The 16,553-nt window shown below is 51.9% G+C and overlaps 1 protein-coding gene across 1 annotated transcript; it reads right to left on the bottom strand.

Moving 5' to 3' along the window:
- Positions 1-5,551: 5,551 nt before the first annotated feature.
- Positions 5,552-13,112, bottom strand: LOC311530057 (uncharacterized protein C20orf204). Its single transcript, XM_084646403.1, has 5 exons — positions 13,069-13,112; positions 10,276-10,410; positions 9,729-9,797; positions 7,741-7,893; positions 5,552-5,806 (listed from the first exon to the last, which is right to left on the bottom strand). Exons 1-5 carry the CDS (start codon positions 13,069-13,071, stop codon positions 5,657-5,659), a joined length of 510 nt encoding a protein of 169 aa, XP_084502529.1. The 5' UTR covers positions 13,072-13,112; the 3' UTR covers positions 5,552-5,656.
- Positions 13,113-16,553: the final 3,441 nt, after the last annotated feature.

The following is a 16,553-nucleotide window of genomic DNA, read 5'->3' as shown; positions in this document are numbered from 1 at the left end:
CTTGGCGATGCCCCTCCGATTGATGCAGGGACACTTCCTCTCTGGTTACAACGACGTGGCAGCCAGTAGCCAACGAAACAAGGAAGCGCTAGGTCTTGCTGGGGACCGAGCCCCCAGCAGCGGGGGCACGACAGGCCCACGAGTACCCTCCATCCCCCTCTCTGGTGAAATCGCACTGACTTCACTCCGAGCGAGCGAGCAGACGATTTCCCCCGACCAAGAACATAAGGAGGGTGGGGGTGGCAGGCTGGGATCCTCCCCGGGAATCCGAGTTCCACCCTCCAGCAATTCTTTGGGCAGCCCCACACAGTGGCCGCCAGCCACGCTGCGTGGCATAGCTAACGTGGCTCAAATCCCAAGGTCCTGGCCGCTTGGCTGCACAGTCTTTCTCTAGCACAGCCTTGCACAGCCCTCTCCTGCCATCTAGCGTCGTGCAAACGCCAGGAGACCAGGGCCAGGTTCTGTGCTCCACCCCGTGTTGTCTTACGTTGGCTCTCAGGCTGAGATTGTCCAAGGGCCTTGGCCGGGCTTGGTTCTCAAGCCCGAGTGCTCTTTGATGGACGGGCGTCCTGCAGAGGCTGCGGATGGACCACAGCCGTCCCCCGGCCGACACAGAGCCAGACAGGCCGTGGCTCTGGATGCCAATCTCCCGCCTTGCTCCACGTGCAGGCCTGGCCCCAGTGCAACGGCTGCACAAAGCCCCCAGCAGCGAGCGGGCCTAGGAAGGAGAGTGACGAGCTGGATTAAGAGAAGCCAGTTCTGCCCTGTCCTGCCCCCATGCTAGCTCACCAGCGTCAGTGGCCCTGACCAGGTTCAGCTGGGGTCAGTGTTTGGCCCCCGGTGCTGGGATCTGGACTCGGGCCTTGGGAGGAGCAGTCCTTTCGCAGAGGGGCTGCGAGCACTTTGCAAACAGTCAGTTTGGCTCAGCCCAGCAGGAAGGGGAAGCTCTCTGGGGCATGGGCTAGGTCTTTCTGGGCTTGTACGGCACTCAGCACACTTGGGATCCTGAGCAGGGCCTCTGGGCACTCCCTGAGCCTGAGTATTAAATAAAGAGAGATTAGCCCCATTTCACAGCTCGGAAAACCCAGGCAGGGCGCGAGGCAGGAATTTGCCCAGGGTTACAAAGAGGGCCAGCGGCAGAGTTGTGGGGAGATGCCTTCCCACCCGGTCCTCTGCTTTAACCACTAGCCCATGCTCTCCCCCCCTTGCTGGGGGCAGGGAAAGTGCATTGCTCTAGAAGGGAGATCGCTGGCTCTTGGACAGGAGCCACTGCCATCCTTTTATCACACATCCCCCAGGTGCATTGGTGGAGGCTGGGGGCAGGAGAGGGCAGAGGCCAAGCCTGCCAGGCCCATTAACCCTCTAGCAGCAGCGCCAGCTGCCCCGCTCCGGGCGGGTTTACACAGGGGCCAGTGAGGAAGGGGGTTTTGCTGCATCAGTGATGAGCAGCCCCAAACCAGGTGTTCCCACCGCGGGGGCCCTCGGCCGCTCGCGGCTGTCGCTCCGGTGTTGAGAGAATAGTCACAGCCCTTGCCTGAGCCTGCCTCCCTCACTCGGGCAGCGTGGCGTCCCGGAACAAGGGAGGCTGGCTCCGTTCCAAACAGACGGGCAGCTGCATGCTGGCAATGGACCATCCAGCCCAAGGTGCCGCTTCTCTGACCTGCCACCACCCCAGGAACGACACATGGGGCTCCCTGTTTATTCACCCTGTCCGGTTCCTAACAGGCTGACTCAGGGTACAAGCCATCCTTGCTAGAAGAAAACCAGCAGTATCATTTGCATGTGTACAGTGCCCCCGAAGGCAATTGGGGAGAGGTTCACTTAAAACTGATCAAGGGATTTTTTTCACCCTGTATATAACTAGCCTGCGGACGCCCCTGCCACAAGATAGCACTGAGGCCAGATGATAGCAGGGTTCAGATCAGGACTGGGCATTGATAGGGAAAGGACAGTAGGACTAAAAGCCACCCAGGGTTTTGAAAGGGATCTAAACCTTCATACTTTAGTGCATGAGCCAGCTTCTAACTAACTGAGGTCAGGAGGAAACTTGCTCCATGGGCAGGTTTTCCCATTCCTGCAGGCTGCAGTGTTCTTTGCACCTTGCTCGGAAGCATCTGGTTCTGGCCAGAGCCAGAGACAGGATACCAGCTTAGATTGTCCCCTGGTCCAAGTTTGTATGACAAGTCCTGCGATTAGTATCATACCTGCTTTACAGCAAGAGAAACTGAGATTAACAGACTGGGTGACTCGCCCAAGGCCAGCCAGATGCAGAGTCAGGAACAGAACCCAGCAGAATGATGCCTCCCAGCCCTCTGTTCTAACCACTAGGCCAGACTGCCACAGTTACTCTAGGAACTCCAGCGTCAGCAGCAGTTGAGGTTGTGTCAGCAGGGATGGGGCGGGAGGTGTGAGAGGCGTGGGATGCGGCTTGCTGTCCTGTAGCCATGGTGGCTCTGGAGTGGGGGGCTCATAGGCCTGGGAGGCGCACAGAGAGCACATGCCACTTCTCTGAATGCAGTCCTGCTCACCTCTCCCTCATCATCCAGGAGTTCAAACAAGGACCGGGAGCCAGGAGATCTGGCCTCTCCTCCCTGAGTCTGCTACCAACTCTGTGAGTGACCTTGGGCACGTCACTTAGGGGACGTCTACCCTGCAAAAAACACCCTGCAGCAGCTAGTCTCTAAGCCTGCAGGCTGGGGCTCACAGTATGGTGCTCAGCATAGCTGCGTAGATGTTTCCACTGGGGCTCTGAAACCTGGGGAATGGGGGGCTTTCAGACCCCGAGCTCCAGCCCAAGCGGGAACGCCTGCACGGCTCCATTTAGTGCCTTAGCGTCAGCCTGCGTCTGTAGGCTCGGGCTGTGAAACCTGCGGAGGCAGGCTTTTGTTGGGTGTTTTTTGCAGCGTAAACATAAGCTGGTCTCTCTGCGTCTCAGTTCCCCATCTGCACTCCAGGGATAATAGCACGTCTCTGCTCCCAGGGGTGTTGTGAGGGTAAACTCCTTGAGGCCTGTGGGTGAAGCAGAGCCAAAGATGTACCCAGACAGGTTGTTGCAAAGGGTTACGGTTACAGCAGAGGGACCGTACCTGCAAGATAGCCCCACCGAACAACTGGGAGTTGCACAGGATGCTCCGATGAGTCTGCACCACCTCCTTCAGCCAGCAGGGGGGATTCTAGTTTCGTGATAAAATCTGGTTCCCAGGCTGAAGAGTATTTTTGCAGCAAGGAAGGGAAAGGATGATAGTAAGACGTAACCGCAGCTCTTGTAGGCCAGACCTGCGCTAGCTTTAATTCAACTGGCATGGCTGAAACCAGCAGCCAAGGCACAGAGGCCTGGACTTCCACTCCAGCTGTATAAACTCTAGAAGAGAGGTGGGAAATCTGTGTTTTCTAGATAAAATATCCAGAATCGGTAAGGGAAGAAGTTTTATTTTCAAGCTTCTGAGAAGCTGCAAACAATGGGGCATTCACACGGAAGAACTGAAAGAAGGCAGAATGTGTTGGTAAGAGAAAATTTGTTATTCATGAAACAAACTATCCAATCCCCCACCACCTGGGTTTGTTTTTTTTTAATTATCACCATTATGGCATTTCAACATTGGATACACTGGGGATTTATGCATTTCATGGATTTGAAGGATTTTTGCAGAGGTTTTTGTTTTGGTGCATGGAAAACGCGTTCCTTTCCAACGCTGCTCCTTCCGGCAGGCTCATGTTGAAATGTCAGGCAGCCAGTAAGTAAAAGGATGTTTCTTTACGATCTCTACTCACCACCTGTGACGGTCACTTGTCTGCACGAGGCTGGCTGAGTGCTTCTTGAAGAGCTGCAGGTGCTCAGTGAATCTCAGAGCAGCTCCTCCTGAACTCAGACTCGCCACTGACAGCAATGGAGTGGCACTCCCTAACTCCAGCAAAGAATTTGGCCCTTGGTGTTGCGTTTCTAACCAAGTAGATATCTTGGCCAACAGCCACCTGTATATGTAGGGGCTTGGTTGCCACCAGTAAGGATGCAGAGTACAACAACGGCATTGTCCCATGAAGAGCAGAGAGAAGGAGATTCATAGATTCCAAGGCCAAAAGGAACTACTGTGATCAAACACTTTTCACTCCACCTGCCACGGCCACAGGGGGATTTGAACCACCGCCCTCTAGCATTGCAAGCAGGAGCCAAGTCCCAATGCCACCTCATATAGATACAAGACTGCTCTCAGCAGCCACTGGCTAGGGTGTCCCTGAATATCCTACTGCATGGCTCAGCATGAATTCACAGCAAGTCGGGCCCTCTGGTGAAGCGAATGGGAGCAGCATTGCCTCCAGGCCTGGAGCCCTACCAGCAACAACTGGTTTTCTATAACGGATGAAAGGGTGAGGTCTGGTGCCTCTGTTCTAGAAGCAGGGGATTTGTTTTGCTGGCAGGAAGAGGACAGTAGTTACAACAACATAAATGATGAGCAACTAAAGGCTGGTTTTACATCTCGGCAGCACAGCCTTCCCCTTAGCACCACGAGGCAACGACCGTTCAGCCCTGACCCGGAGGGAAGAGCACCACTTACTGAGTCACTAACCCCACCTCCGACAGCCCTTTGGCTTTCCCTTGCCCTCTTGCAAGTGTCCATCACAAAGAATGACGCGAAGAGAAACCCGGCCCCAAGAGGAGATATAAGTGGTTCTCAATTGCCTATTCTTCCTGGTTTTTCCAGGAGATGGTAGCAGCTGTAGAAAGTCCATTTCATTCTCCGACCAGCCTGTTGAGCTCAGGTTGAAAGAACGAGGGAGAGAGAGCTAGTTCAAACCCATGGAATATCAGGGGATCTAAGATTTCCTAGACTACTTGCCACTATGGCTACCATGCCCAGCCTTTCGGGAGCTAGATGGCTTTCTTTCCAGCACCTGCTGGGATAGGAAGCCAATATTGCATGTCAATGAACAGTCCTGGGAAAGCAGCAGACATGATCAGGTGGTGCAGTTGCAACCCACACACCTCCTGGGTGTGGTGTTCTGTCCCATCTAGTGGTACCAAGACCACTTAAAGAAAGAGATAAAATGAGTCTGCTCCACAGCCTTAGCTAATAGCCAGGGGGCTTTTAGCTCATGCAGTAGAGGCTCATGGACTAAGCTCCAGAGGGGTGCCAGCTTCAATCCTACCAATCAGGGTCCGTCAGCGTTACACAGTGCGAGAGATTTCCTAGCAGACAAGAAGCATTTTCATGATCCGGGAGCCTCTTCTTACCCTATTACCCTCTTCTTTCACTGCCCTGTCCTTCCAAATTCCTAACGTACAGACCCGTCGGAGCCGAGACCTCCACTGTGGAAATGTCCCACAAAGTGTTATTCAGAACAAAGGAGCAAATTCTGTCGATGCCACTCAGTTGATTTCAGGACTGTATCTGACCCTCAGTATTTGCTACCTGGAAGAGTAGTAGAGTGGGCCATGAACACAAGAGAAGTCCCTCTCCAATCCCCACAGAGAAGGATGGGATGCAATGGAAAGCAAGCCCCAGCACTGCCTGCTTCACCCAACGGCAGAACCAAGAAATCAGAAGGCAAGGAGTTTCCATGAAATCAGTGTTGCTTACTGGCTAGTATGGAGGTGGTGGTACAATCCCAGGTGCTCAGCACCCATGGGGAGAGCACCATACATGGCTTCCTACTGACCCTATGTGTCCCAGTCCTTTGAGTGCAGAGAGAACAGCTTCTCCCAGCAGGTGACCAAGTTTTCCACCGTTCGCGCTATCTCCTTCAGCTGCTTTCTCCTGTTGCCCTGGCCTCTGTGTCGCGGTTTCTCTGTAGCTGTTGACAGACTCTTCTGTTAGCATGCAAAGAAAGAAAACAGTCACGGCAATGAAAACCATGGCCTAGATACAAACACCAAACAGGACAGAGACCAGTTCAGGGCTGTTCGTACCCCGGGGGAGTACTGGAAAATGAGGGTCCCCAAGCATGCATGTAACCCACAGGTAACGGTGGGACCTGTATCACACACACTTCCCAGTGGGTTGCATGCACTCTGCTGGAAACCTGGACACTCATCCCAATGGGCACATGCACATCTGGCAGTACAGGAGAGAAGCCACCTGTGAGGGGTGGTGTTGTTCCATCGAGCATCACTCTCCAGAGAGGGTGGGTGCGTTCCAACCTGGTGGAACTTCCCAAGGTAAAACTTCCAATGATGGGGATGGGGCATGGAGGTGTTTCTCTCTATATATATATTTCAACAACAGCCTAAAATCCTCATAAATAATCCCAGCGTTGGATATTGGCTAATTAATGCAGACCACACACATCTAGTATGGAGGAAAGTCGCCTGGCAAGTGGAGAAGATACAAGATCTGTTCCCCAGATGACTTGAAATGGTTCCCTCCCCCAGGTATAGGTCTCCATTCATAGGTGCTCTGATAGACTATTCAGACCAGTCAGCCACATTCCCCAGTGAGACGACACTAAATAAATTAATTTCTCTGACAAATTGAATGGAGGAGGGGCGGAGCCAGGGATTCCCTGAGACTGCCAGGTAACCTGAGCTCATCGGCAGACTCTTGCACAAGGGCATCAAACATGAATGGATTCCCTCAGCTTGGGCTTTCCCCCACGACTCTCCCAGGTGAGGAGCATCCGTTAATGAACCCTACACAAGTGCCAGATAGGGAGAGGGTGGCTATCAGCTTGGAGTTTCCCTAAGGTTCTCCCGCAGGAGAAGGCTAAGGGAATTCATTTCAGACACAACGGAACAGCTCAGTGACAGTTCAAAGGCATCATTCCAGGGCAGACGCTGGATCTTGCCCCAGGTCTGCATGTGATGCTCAACAAAGACAAAGTGGGTGAGGTAATATCTTTGATTGGACCAACGTCTGGTGGTGAAAGAGACAAGCTTTCGAGCTTGCATGCACAGACCTGAAGAAGAGCTCAAAAACTTGTCTCTTTCACCACCGGATGCTGGTCCCACAAAAGATATCACCTCGCCCACCTTGTCTCTCTAGCATCCAGGGACCAACAGGGCCACAACACTTAAACGTCTTCACGAATGACATTTTTGAAAGGGCTGGAGAGCCCTGGAAAGGCTGCTGCTTTCTGCAGCTGTGTTTCTGTAACCCACACACCTCCTGGGTGTGGTGTTGTCCCACCGAGTGGCACCGACACTACTTAGAGAGAGAGATTAAGGAGTCACTGCTACAGCCTTAGCTAAGGGCCGTTTGGCTTTTAGCTCATGCAGTAGAGGTTCATGCACTAAGCTCCAGAGGTCCCAGGTTCGATCCTGCCTGCCGGCTACCGGGCTCTGTTGGTTTTACACTTCTATGCTGGAGTCTTGCTGGAACGTGCATGGTGCAGTCTGGTGCAAGGGGGCAGGTTCCTCTATAGGGATCAGCCTTCTGGGAGATCCGCTCCATGGACCAGCTGCTGGGAATGGCACAGACTCTGGAGGAAGATCACTTTCCTTTTCCTTGCATTTATTTTCTGAGCGGATCAGAGCCCAGGAGTCCCAAGGGCTAAACCTCCACTGGGAGTACTCCTTTGGACTGGGATGCCAGGTGAAAAGCTTGGGAGCTAATCAGACTCACTGAGCTCAAATTTCAGTTGGGAAGAGGTGCCGGACAGCTGCACCCCAGACTCAAATGATGGCCCAGATCTTGGACAATCAGGACTGTGGGAAAGGATTTGCCCACTGCCCTGTACCCCCCACCCATGGCTGCTGTTTTTTGCACTGTCCCAGCTGCATGGCAGAAGAGAAAAGCAAGCCCCAACCTTGTAGATTTTCTTGCAGTTCTGTTTGGTCACAGACTCCGTGTTGCTGACCACCTTCATCACAGCCACCACTTCAGGATGCCTCTGTGGGCCTCTTACCATGTCCCTGAGAGACATGCTCATGGTGGAGATAGACAGCAGGATTTTCTGCTCCTGAACAAAGAAGGATGCAAAATCCAGATGAGCAGAGCCAACTCGAGCAGAAAACACTAGGATTAGTGGATGAGCCAGTGCTAGCTTAATACGAGCTCGGGGTCCCAGATTCTTAGATCACTGGAGTAAAGAGTGCCCTAAAATATAGTCGTTGGCCACCCCTGCCCCCCCCATTCCCTTCCCCCACTCTGTGCCGTAATGCCCACTAGAATACAGCTGAGGGAAGCTGTTCTGCTGACCGCTTGGGGAACAAGGCATGAGGCAGTGTCACCGGGGAAGCGACACCAGCGTGACCTGCCGCCCACCCACCTGCACTGCCATGTTAGCATTGCTGCTGCCCAGCAGGAGCCACCCCAGCCGCTAAAGAGACCCGCAGCCTTTCCCTCAAAGGGCAGGTCATGGGCACGTCCATTTCCCTTTTTTGAGGATCCCCCCTCACACACACACACACTTCCCCTTGTTTGAATACAAAAGAAAAAGCCCTCGGTTATTAGCTACACAAAAGCTGGGGGGCAGGAACTCAGAACAGAGCAAACAGCAAAATCCTCAAGTGTTAGCAGCAAACGGTGCGAAAGGTGGGGTGACCAGATGTCCCGATTTTATAGGGACAGTCCCTCTATTTGGGGCTTTGTCTTATATAGGCGCCTATTACACCCCCCCCCCCCGGTCCCGATTGTTCACACTTGCTGTCTGGGCACCCTAGTGAAAGGGGCACATATCACAGTGAACTGGCTAGTGCGTCTATGCTCTACTGCCTCCTCCTGGGTGGAATCGTAACTGCTCCAATAGTTAATGGCGGTTCGGAGTCCCAGGGGTTTGGAGTTTGGTAGCCACGGAGCTCTGAGGGGCCCTGGTGTACAGCCCAGTGACAACACTGGCTGCGGACTTGTCACACCAGGGTCAAAGTGAGACGGGAACTTCTGTGAGTCTCAGACACTCGTGGCTGGGCTTTGTCTAGCGAGGGGAGTGTGTCGAACTGGCTAGAGAGCAAGCGTCAGTCACGGCCCTCTGCTGAGTGCGATAAGAATGATTTGGCCGTGTCCCTGCTGCCACGAAATGCTGAGTGGCCCTGGCATTAGTCACTGGGTGGCCACTCACACATTCCCACAACAACTGGCTTTCCGGTACTTCCGGGAATGGCGTGGGCCCACCCCATCGGCGCGACCTTGTGCACGTGGGGCACAGGAAATCGCTCTGCGGGCTCCATTTTGAAGAGCGCGCCGCTCCATTCCCGCTGGGGTGACCTTGCACACATGGCGGGCATGAGGTCACGTTGCACAGATGATGCCATTTTGAAGAGCATGCCGTTCCAGCCTTGCCACGTGACCTCGCATGCACCGGGTATGCAAGGTCACAGCAAGGACGGGTGGAGCGGTGCGCTCTCCAAAATGTCAGCCCTGTCCAATACTTGACAAAACCACATCTGGTTTTGTCTCAGTCCTGGACAGGGAACAAACCACCCAAGAAGAGGACTCTGCAGCTTAAAACCAGACAAATGGCCTGCCTCCATGCACTGCAGGATGGCCTGATGTGTGACCCAGTATTGTACAGACTCACATCTCAGCCTCCATGCTTTTTCTCACACACAAACACACACCCGTTCAATGGCAAAACCTGTGTGAAAACAGGAAGAGAACGCAGATCACCCTGTTCCACATACACAGACAGGGCTCATTGAGCTAAAGGGAAGTACTGGCTGTTAGCTAGCAGTACAGGGCTGATGACACACAGTTGAGCAGTCCTGATTTCATCTAGTACAGGATGCTGGTGTACAACCCCACACCCCCACCAAAGTACATTGCAGAGAAAGCATTTGTCTAGAAGCCAGCATTTACCTTGTTAGAGAGGCAGGCTAGGCCAGCTCTCCCCCTCCTTGGGGTTCCAGCAGATCCCATCAAGTTTTTCTGTGTAAAATACAAGGATTACAAGCTGCTCAGCTTTGGGCCTTTCCCCACGGCTCCCCTGAAGTTACTGTCCCGCGCTCTGTGCATAGCGCAGGCTTTGTGCACTGGGGAGAAGAGATCCACTGAACTGAGCAGAGCACCCCATGAAGCTCTATGGCTGGCTTGAGAGTGGGGAGAGTGCTCCTTACAAAAATCTCCTGGCACTTTTCATGGGGCGGGGAGTTTGCTGTTGCCTTGGCAGCTGCATTCCAGTGGCGCTCTGGGCGTGCGCTTCCCATTCTCAGGGAACACTGTTATATTCCAGCAATGCCTAAAGGCCCAGGTAGGGTGGAGGCCCGATTCTGCTGGGCGCTGTACCCACATCAGTGAAGCCACAGTCCCTGCTCCAAAGGACCGAGGCAGCCTAAGACAACCTGTGCCACATGGCCAGATAGCTACATTTTTATACCCGCCCACCTGCCGGGGACCGTCCACTCACCAGGTTCTGGAGCTCATCGAAGATCACGGCTTGGTACTGCCGCAGGATTTCCACAATGCTGCACTTTGCCTTGCCCTTGCTCAGCACCGATACGAGCAGCAGCAGAACAGCACAAAGGAGAGTCCTGGGGAGAATCTAGATGGGAAAGAACAACTCAGCTTCCGCATTGTACACTAGTGCCCGACCTGCCTTCCCTGTGCCACAGAGGCTGAAAGGAAGCTGGTTTCTCTTGTGTGGTTTAAAAGCAGGACAGGGAGAGGTCAGCATGGACTCAGACTCCAGAAGTGCATATGGGGAGCTCCTATATAAGAAGTGGAAAGCATTAAGGGTGCATTGGACTGCAGTATAAATAAGGTATCCTTCGGGAATATGTGTCCCTGGGTCAGCTAACCAGGTTGTGCAGCATTCCCAGCAGATTTGGGCTTTATCAGACCAGGGGAGAGGAAACTCCAAAGCTGAGAGGCCATCCTGGAGGACCTGCTGCTAGCACTTCCTTCTCCCTTTAGAGCAAAGAAGCTTCCGTTTCACCCCAGCTTGCAGCTCTGGCAGCATGGGAGCGATGCAGTCTTAAGTAGGATGGTCCTAGGACATTTCAGGGTCAGATCCAAAGACTTCATTTAGAATTAATGGCAAGAGCATCTCCATCCTTGGAGAGGTGTTTTTATGTGTTCAAACAAAACTGGGGGCAGCTGTCACAATGGTGCATAGGAACAGAGGAGGCCTGAATAGGCAGAAGAATGGCTGCTGTGTGGGAAGCCTATTTTGTCACATTTTAAAAAGGTGCTGAATATAAAATACAGGAGCAATAAAATCCGGTGAGACGTGGTCTCTTGTGCAATTGTTCTGCACTAGGTAGTTCTGCGTCTGCTCCAGTTTTTCAAAAGGGTCCTTTAATCCAGGTGCTCAGTGGTCTCCCACAGGAATGAAACAGACGCTCTTGATGGCTAAATGAGGGGGGAAATAGCCTATGCAGCTCTCTGCTTTCATTGGTGCAGCACGGATCCCTAGTCAAACCTTCAGGCTTCATGCTTTCCACGCAGTACTGAAACCAGCTGTGACATAGCCCTGAAGCCAAAGCTTTGATATCTGAGACTGTTGAGTGGCTGGAGTAAATAAATTTTATCTTAATGCTTGTCCTGTCTTTGAAAAATCCATGATCCTCAGACATGTCAAGGGATGGTCTAGGTTTACTTCCTTCTGCCCCAGCGCAGGGAGTGGAATTGCTATTTGGGTGTGGCAGAATCTTCTCAGATACGCCAGTTCCACACCTTTGTTTTCTCTGTACATTTCCCCAAGAGAAGGGAGATATCACTCCAGAGCAAACTTCAAAACAGCACAGAAGATATAAATAATGCTCAAAGCCATTCATCAAAATGCCAGCTTCGCTGCAAACGGAATATCCCTTTCCACACAGACACCGGCCAAAGTCTAAGGGTTGCTAGTCTGGAAGGCTTCCCCCAGAGGAAAGAAGGCCATGCCACTTCACTGGAACTATTAAGTAAAGGACTCTTTCCATAAATATCAAATTCCGGAACAGAGCAACACTTGCACCATTTCCAAGCAGCTGGGACGGGTACTACATTTTCAGTACTTAATATGTGAAGAAACACAGTCTGCCATTAAAAAGACAGGCTGGCTACACTCTCAAAGGCCATGACCCGCGATTCTCACAACTCATGTGACCAGCCTGGTGGAGGGGCGCACTTAAGAGATACGCCCTTGTGGAAGGAAGACTCTAATGAACAAATCATGAGAACTGTTTTCTCTTAGTAACTGGCACTGTTCAGAGGTGGGAAAAGTTGTTACAGTTAATTCACATGCCTGGGGATTACTAATTCTCTCTCCATGACCGTGTGAAGGCTTTGTCCCTGGCCCCCCTTACACACACACCCCGCCCCCAACATTTCAAAATCGGCCTCACTTAATGTTTGTCAGTAGCATCCAGGAAAAGTTCATTCTGGGTTTAGAAGTCACCTGGTCCCATGGAAGGACCAGGGCTTATCTGTAAGGTTAAGAACAGGTCTGTGAAGGGCACAGGCAGCTAGGTCGAAAAATTCAGCCTGTTAAATTGTGCTTTGCATACGCCTGAAGGGGCTAGTTTCTTCTTTCCCGGCTTTAATCCTCTAGCAAACACTGACAGATAAGGGAAATCACCAGTATGGACAGCAGTTCCTGGTGGCTCATGCGTTAACCTCAGCGGCACAGAACCTGCTCCGGCAGAAATCACTTTGCCCCCCCAGTGTCCTGACTTGCACCGCCCTGATAAGTCTGCCCGGGGGTGTGGGCCCTGTAGCTTTGGGTAGCTTGGAGGGCAGCAGGGGTCTGGCTGGCTCTGCCTGAAACCTCGCAGAGAAGCACGAAGGCAAGCCCCAAGGAAATCGGTTTCCACCCAGGGCTCCCCGCAGTGTCTACGCCCGCCCACGCTCCCCGAGCCAGCCGGCTCCAGCCAGGAGCCAGCACCAGGGCTGCAGGGAGGGGGGGATCCTGCCCTTTCCAGAAACAAGCAGCCGCTGCTGAAAAGAGGGAACATTTACAGGAAAGTCTGGCCCGCGGGACGCGGGGTTTCTCGCTTGGACGGGAACCGTCCCCGGGGGCCGGTGCTGAGAGGGAATTTCCAGTTTCCTTCTCCTGGATCTAGCTGGAATCGGTGCTTCTCCTATGCGGGGGCGGGGGACCCCCACATGGTCCCAAACGACCCTCTCAGCCCCCTCCCCCAGCAAACTTCCAGGTATCAGCTGCCGCGGGCTAGGATCAAGTCGCCCCCCTCCCTCTCCCCCCGACGGGGACACTCACCATTTATCGCTCGCGGTGCCGATCCCCACTTCTGCAAATGCCCGGGGAGGGAGGCGAGGTGCCCAGCTGCATGGTCCCTTCCCGCCCCTCCAAGCTCCAGGATGCCCGGCGCGGGGGGCCCGTCTCAACCTGTGCCCCTGCCTCCCCTCCGAGCCCCGGCCGCTCCCTCCCCTGCTCCAGCTGGGTCCCAGCATTTGAACTTGGCTCCAGGATCTAGGAGGAGGAGTGGGAGGGGATAAAGCACTGGCGGCTTTAGTCCCACCCTCCCCATCCCCAGATCCTGCCTGACCGAGTTATCCCAGGGGGAGACCGGCACCTGCCCTCCCAGAGCTGGAGGAAGGGAAAAGGGGGCGGGGAGGAGGTGTGGGGGGAGGTGAATCAGCCTCTTAAAGCTTCGACAGGGGGGTAGGATCACGGCAGGAGATTATAACTTGTCTAGAGAGGAGATGGAGAAGCAAGTCTGGGCCTGGGAATGGAGGGTCAGGTCAGACCGCTCTGCTTTACAGTGCAAACTGCTGGGAATCAAGTCCCAGTGGGTGGAGGGTCAGATTTTCAGTGTGCCCCAGAAGTACCTGGTTGAAGAAGGTGCTTTTTGACCTGTATATGGAGCAACCAGGGCAAGTCCCTTCTGGGTTTCAACTGAAATTTCAAACCTTGATTGTGAACTCTTTGGGGCAGGGACCTTGTTCCAGGTATGTAGATTGCAGAGACTCTGAGTCCAGGACAGGGCTACCATACTACAGGTAATAAATAACTATCTCCCTTCCTAAATGTTTCAGAAAGGCTCCTGAAAGCCAATCTCAACCCGAAGTCCTCGGTGCTGGTTTCACCAAGCATGCACAGGCCAGGTAAGGCTTCCAAAACACTATGCAACTACTGCTGCTGAAGACAGCCATGCCTAGGCCAAGCTGCCAGAGATCTGAAGATCCTGAAACAAAAGCAAGAGGAAACACGTGCAAGTTCTGCTTTAAAAACAAGGCGTTGGCTCCATCCTTGTTCCCCGAGAACCACCTTTCAGGGCTGAGGATTTTTGCTGTGGGGCTAACTGTGGTCAAAGACCCCGGATCATGGCAAGGCAGACCTTTCCCTTTCAGTTTCTACTAGCAACACGTTTTAATCATTAGCAATTTCTGAAAGTGGATCTAAAATGGAATTAACCTACTTTAGTGCTCATAACTGCACTTTGTCCTATAAAATCTTGCTACATGTTATCAATTTATAGACCTTAGTGGGAGTAGCCAGTGTGAAATGGTTAAGACACTTTAGCACTGTTTACACACAAATAGAGGTTAAAAAGGTACCTTTGTTGGCCTCAGACGAATGAGCCCAGAATCGTATTTGGAGTGTGAAGTCAGCTAAACCTAATTTAAATTCTTTTCACCATGATTTTTACAGAACAAATTGTGGATAACTAACCTAAAGATTTGACAGCAACCAAAAGCATGCTTCGCCCTTGGGTATTAATAAGACATGGCCCATGCCCCAACAAGTTTACAATCTAAGTTCACACACGATGCAACAAAGATTAATGGACCAACAAAGGAGAACTGGGTTAACAGCAATAAAGAGAGTTACTTGGCAAAGGAGAGGGCACAGAACCATGAAGCAAAAATGTGTGGCTTTTCGTAGGATACCTGAATAACCCAACTAAATTCTTATAGACGTCTTGGCAGAACTGTGCCTCCCAGAAGGGAATGGTCTACTGGATCATTGCTTGAAGCAGGAGGAACTATGTATACTCAAGGACACACCACTAAAGGCTGGATCCAGACATGTTCATTGTGCTCTATGTGCCCATAAATCAAATTTACAGGTTCAAAAATCCATTTTCAAAATTTTAAGACATCTAAAAACATTAAGCTGGTAAAGGGAAGGGTCCATTTTAAAAAAAATAAGCATCAACATTTAAGGGCCTTTTGAAAGATAAGGTGAAAGGCAGAAACACTGGGTGGCAAGAGGAATTTCATGCTGTCAAAGAAACGAATCCACCTGCTGGTACATCGCCCTCACATCGTGATGCTTTCAATACCCCATTCTGTGCCTCAGCACTGGGAGAGAGAGTACATTTACCCTGAACGGTGAATTTTTGCATTAGTATGTTGCTACATTTTATGCTCTTTAAATTAGGGAAAGTTCACTCCAATATCACACAAAGCCTTAATGAACGGCCTTTGTGTTGGGAACAAAGCAAGGGAAGGGGAGGATGGAATTCAGCCCTCAACCAATGGGCAGGGATGCACTGTGGAGGTCAGAGTCCTAACCCTACAACCGTATCTGGGAGTTTCCCAGACATTGGAGCCAACAGCCCTTCCCCAGCCCATTCCAAAGCAGAGTGTTAAAAACCTCACTGTGTTCCCTCCAACACAGCCTCACTGCAGGACTTAAGTGCCACATAGGGCTTCACAGGTCCTCGGTACCTGGGTGACCGTGAAGCCCAAGCTTGCTGCCCTGATTACTATTGTATGTAGATTGTCTAGCACATTTCCAGTACTATGGCACTTTCCAACCAAAAGGAACAGTCCCCTCCCCTTACCACCTAAGATCTTACCACCTAAAGAGACAAAGGACAGATGAAAAGACAGGGAAGGGATACCATCAATAAGCAGAGGGGTCAGGATAGGCCCCACAGGTACTCAATATGTAAATGCCATTTGTTAATATATGCAGTAGCCATATTGGTCCCAGGATATTAGAGAGACAAGGTGGTCGAGGTAGTATCTTTTATTGGACCAACTTCCATTGCTTTAAGCTTGTCTCTCTCACCAACAGAAGTTGGTCCAATAAAGCATTACCTCACCCACCTAGTCTAATTTGTTAACAAATTTTTTCAAGCTGACCCCCTGCAGAACATTAGTTTGACCCAACTCTGGGAAATCCTACTTAAACTATCCCCTTATCTATACCCTCCCCATCCCAACCAACAAACGCTCCTGTCCTCTCTCAGTACGGTTAACCCAGACTCAGACTCAGCCCCTGCATCCCCCATGCAGAGAACCTTCACTCTCCCTCTGCATCAGTCCCCATTCTCCAGCGACGGAAGGAAAGTCACTGTTGGTGGTGGAGAATCTCTTGGGATACTGGAGGTCTTCCCTCTCCATGCTGCTTGCCCTAACAGCTGCAGGCCTGAGCCTTTGAAAGCTTACAAGCCCACAGCACACCAATGCGGTATACTTTTCTTAATGAAGGTGCAATTGCACATGTTCTCACCAGATACCTGAGAGAGAACACATGGGTTTCATTTCGCATTTATAAATCTGGAAGAAAAACTTTCATCAAGAGTGGCCACTTCTTAAACAATGTGGCACTTAAAGCAAAAGAACATGAGAAAGCTTGGCAGACAGATACATTCCTCACAGGGGTACCGTTGTAAGGAGTGTAGCTGGCCTTTTATAGGATACCCACCCACTAGTCAGATCCAACCACCCTGCATTTAGTCTTTGACACGCAACAGTCAGTGCAATGGAGGAAATGGTGCTCAAATAGAA

Source organism: Lepidochelys olivacea (genome assembly GCF_965140295.1).
Source record: "Lepidochelys olivacea isolate rLepOli2 genome assembly, chromosome: 13".
NCBI classification, from domain to species: Eukaryota; Metazoa; Chordata; order Testudines; family Cheloniidae; genus Lepidochelys; species Lepidochelys olivacea.
Note: the sequence above shows the minus strand (reverse complement) of the source record. Positions and strands in the feature narration are given on the sequence as shown.

Excerpts from the sequence above, each read along its gene's own strand:
- LOC311530057 (XM_084646403.1), bottom strand. Across the intron at positions 9,798-10,275 it reads TCGATGAGCTCCAGAACCTG|AAAAACTTGATGGGATCTGC; the intron begins GTGAGTGGACGG and ends TATTTTACACAG. Across the intron at positions 7,894-9,728 it reads TAGCCTGCCTCTCTAACAAG|GAGCAGAAAATCCTGCTGTC; the intron begins GTAAATGCTGGC and ends TTCTTTGTTCAG.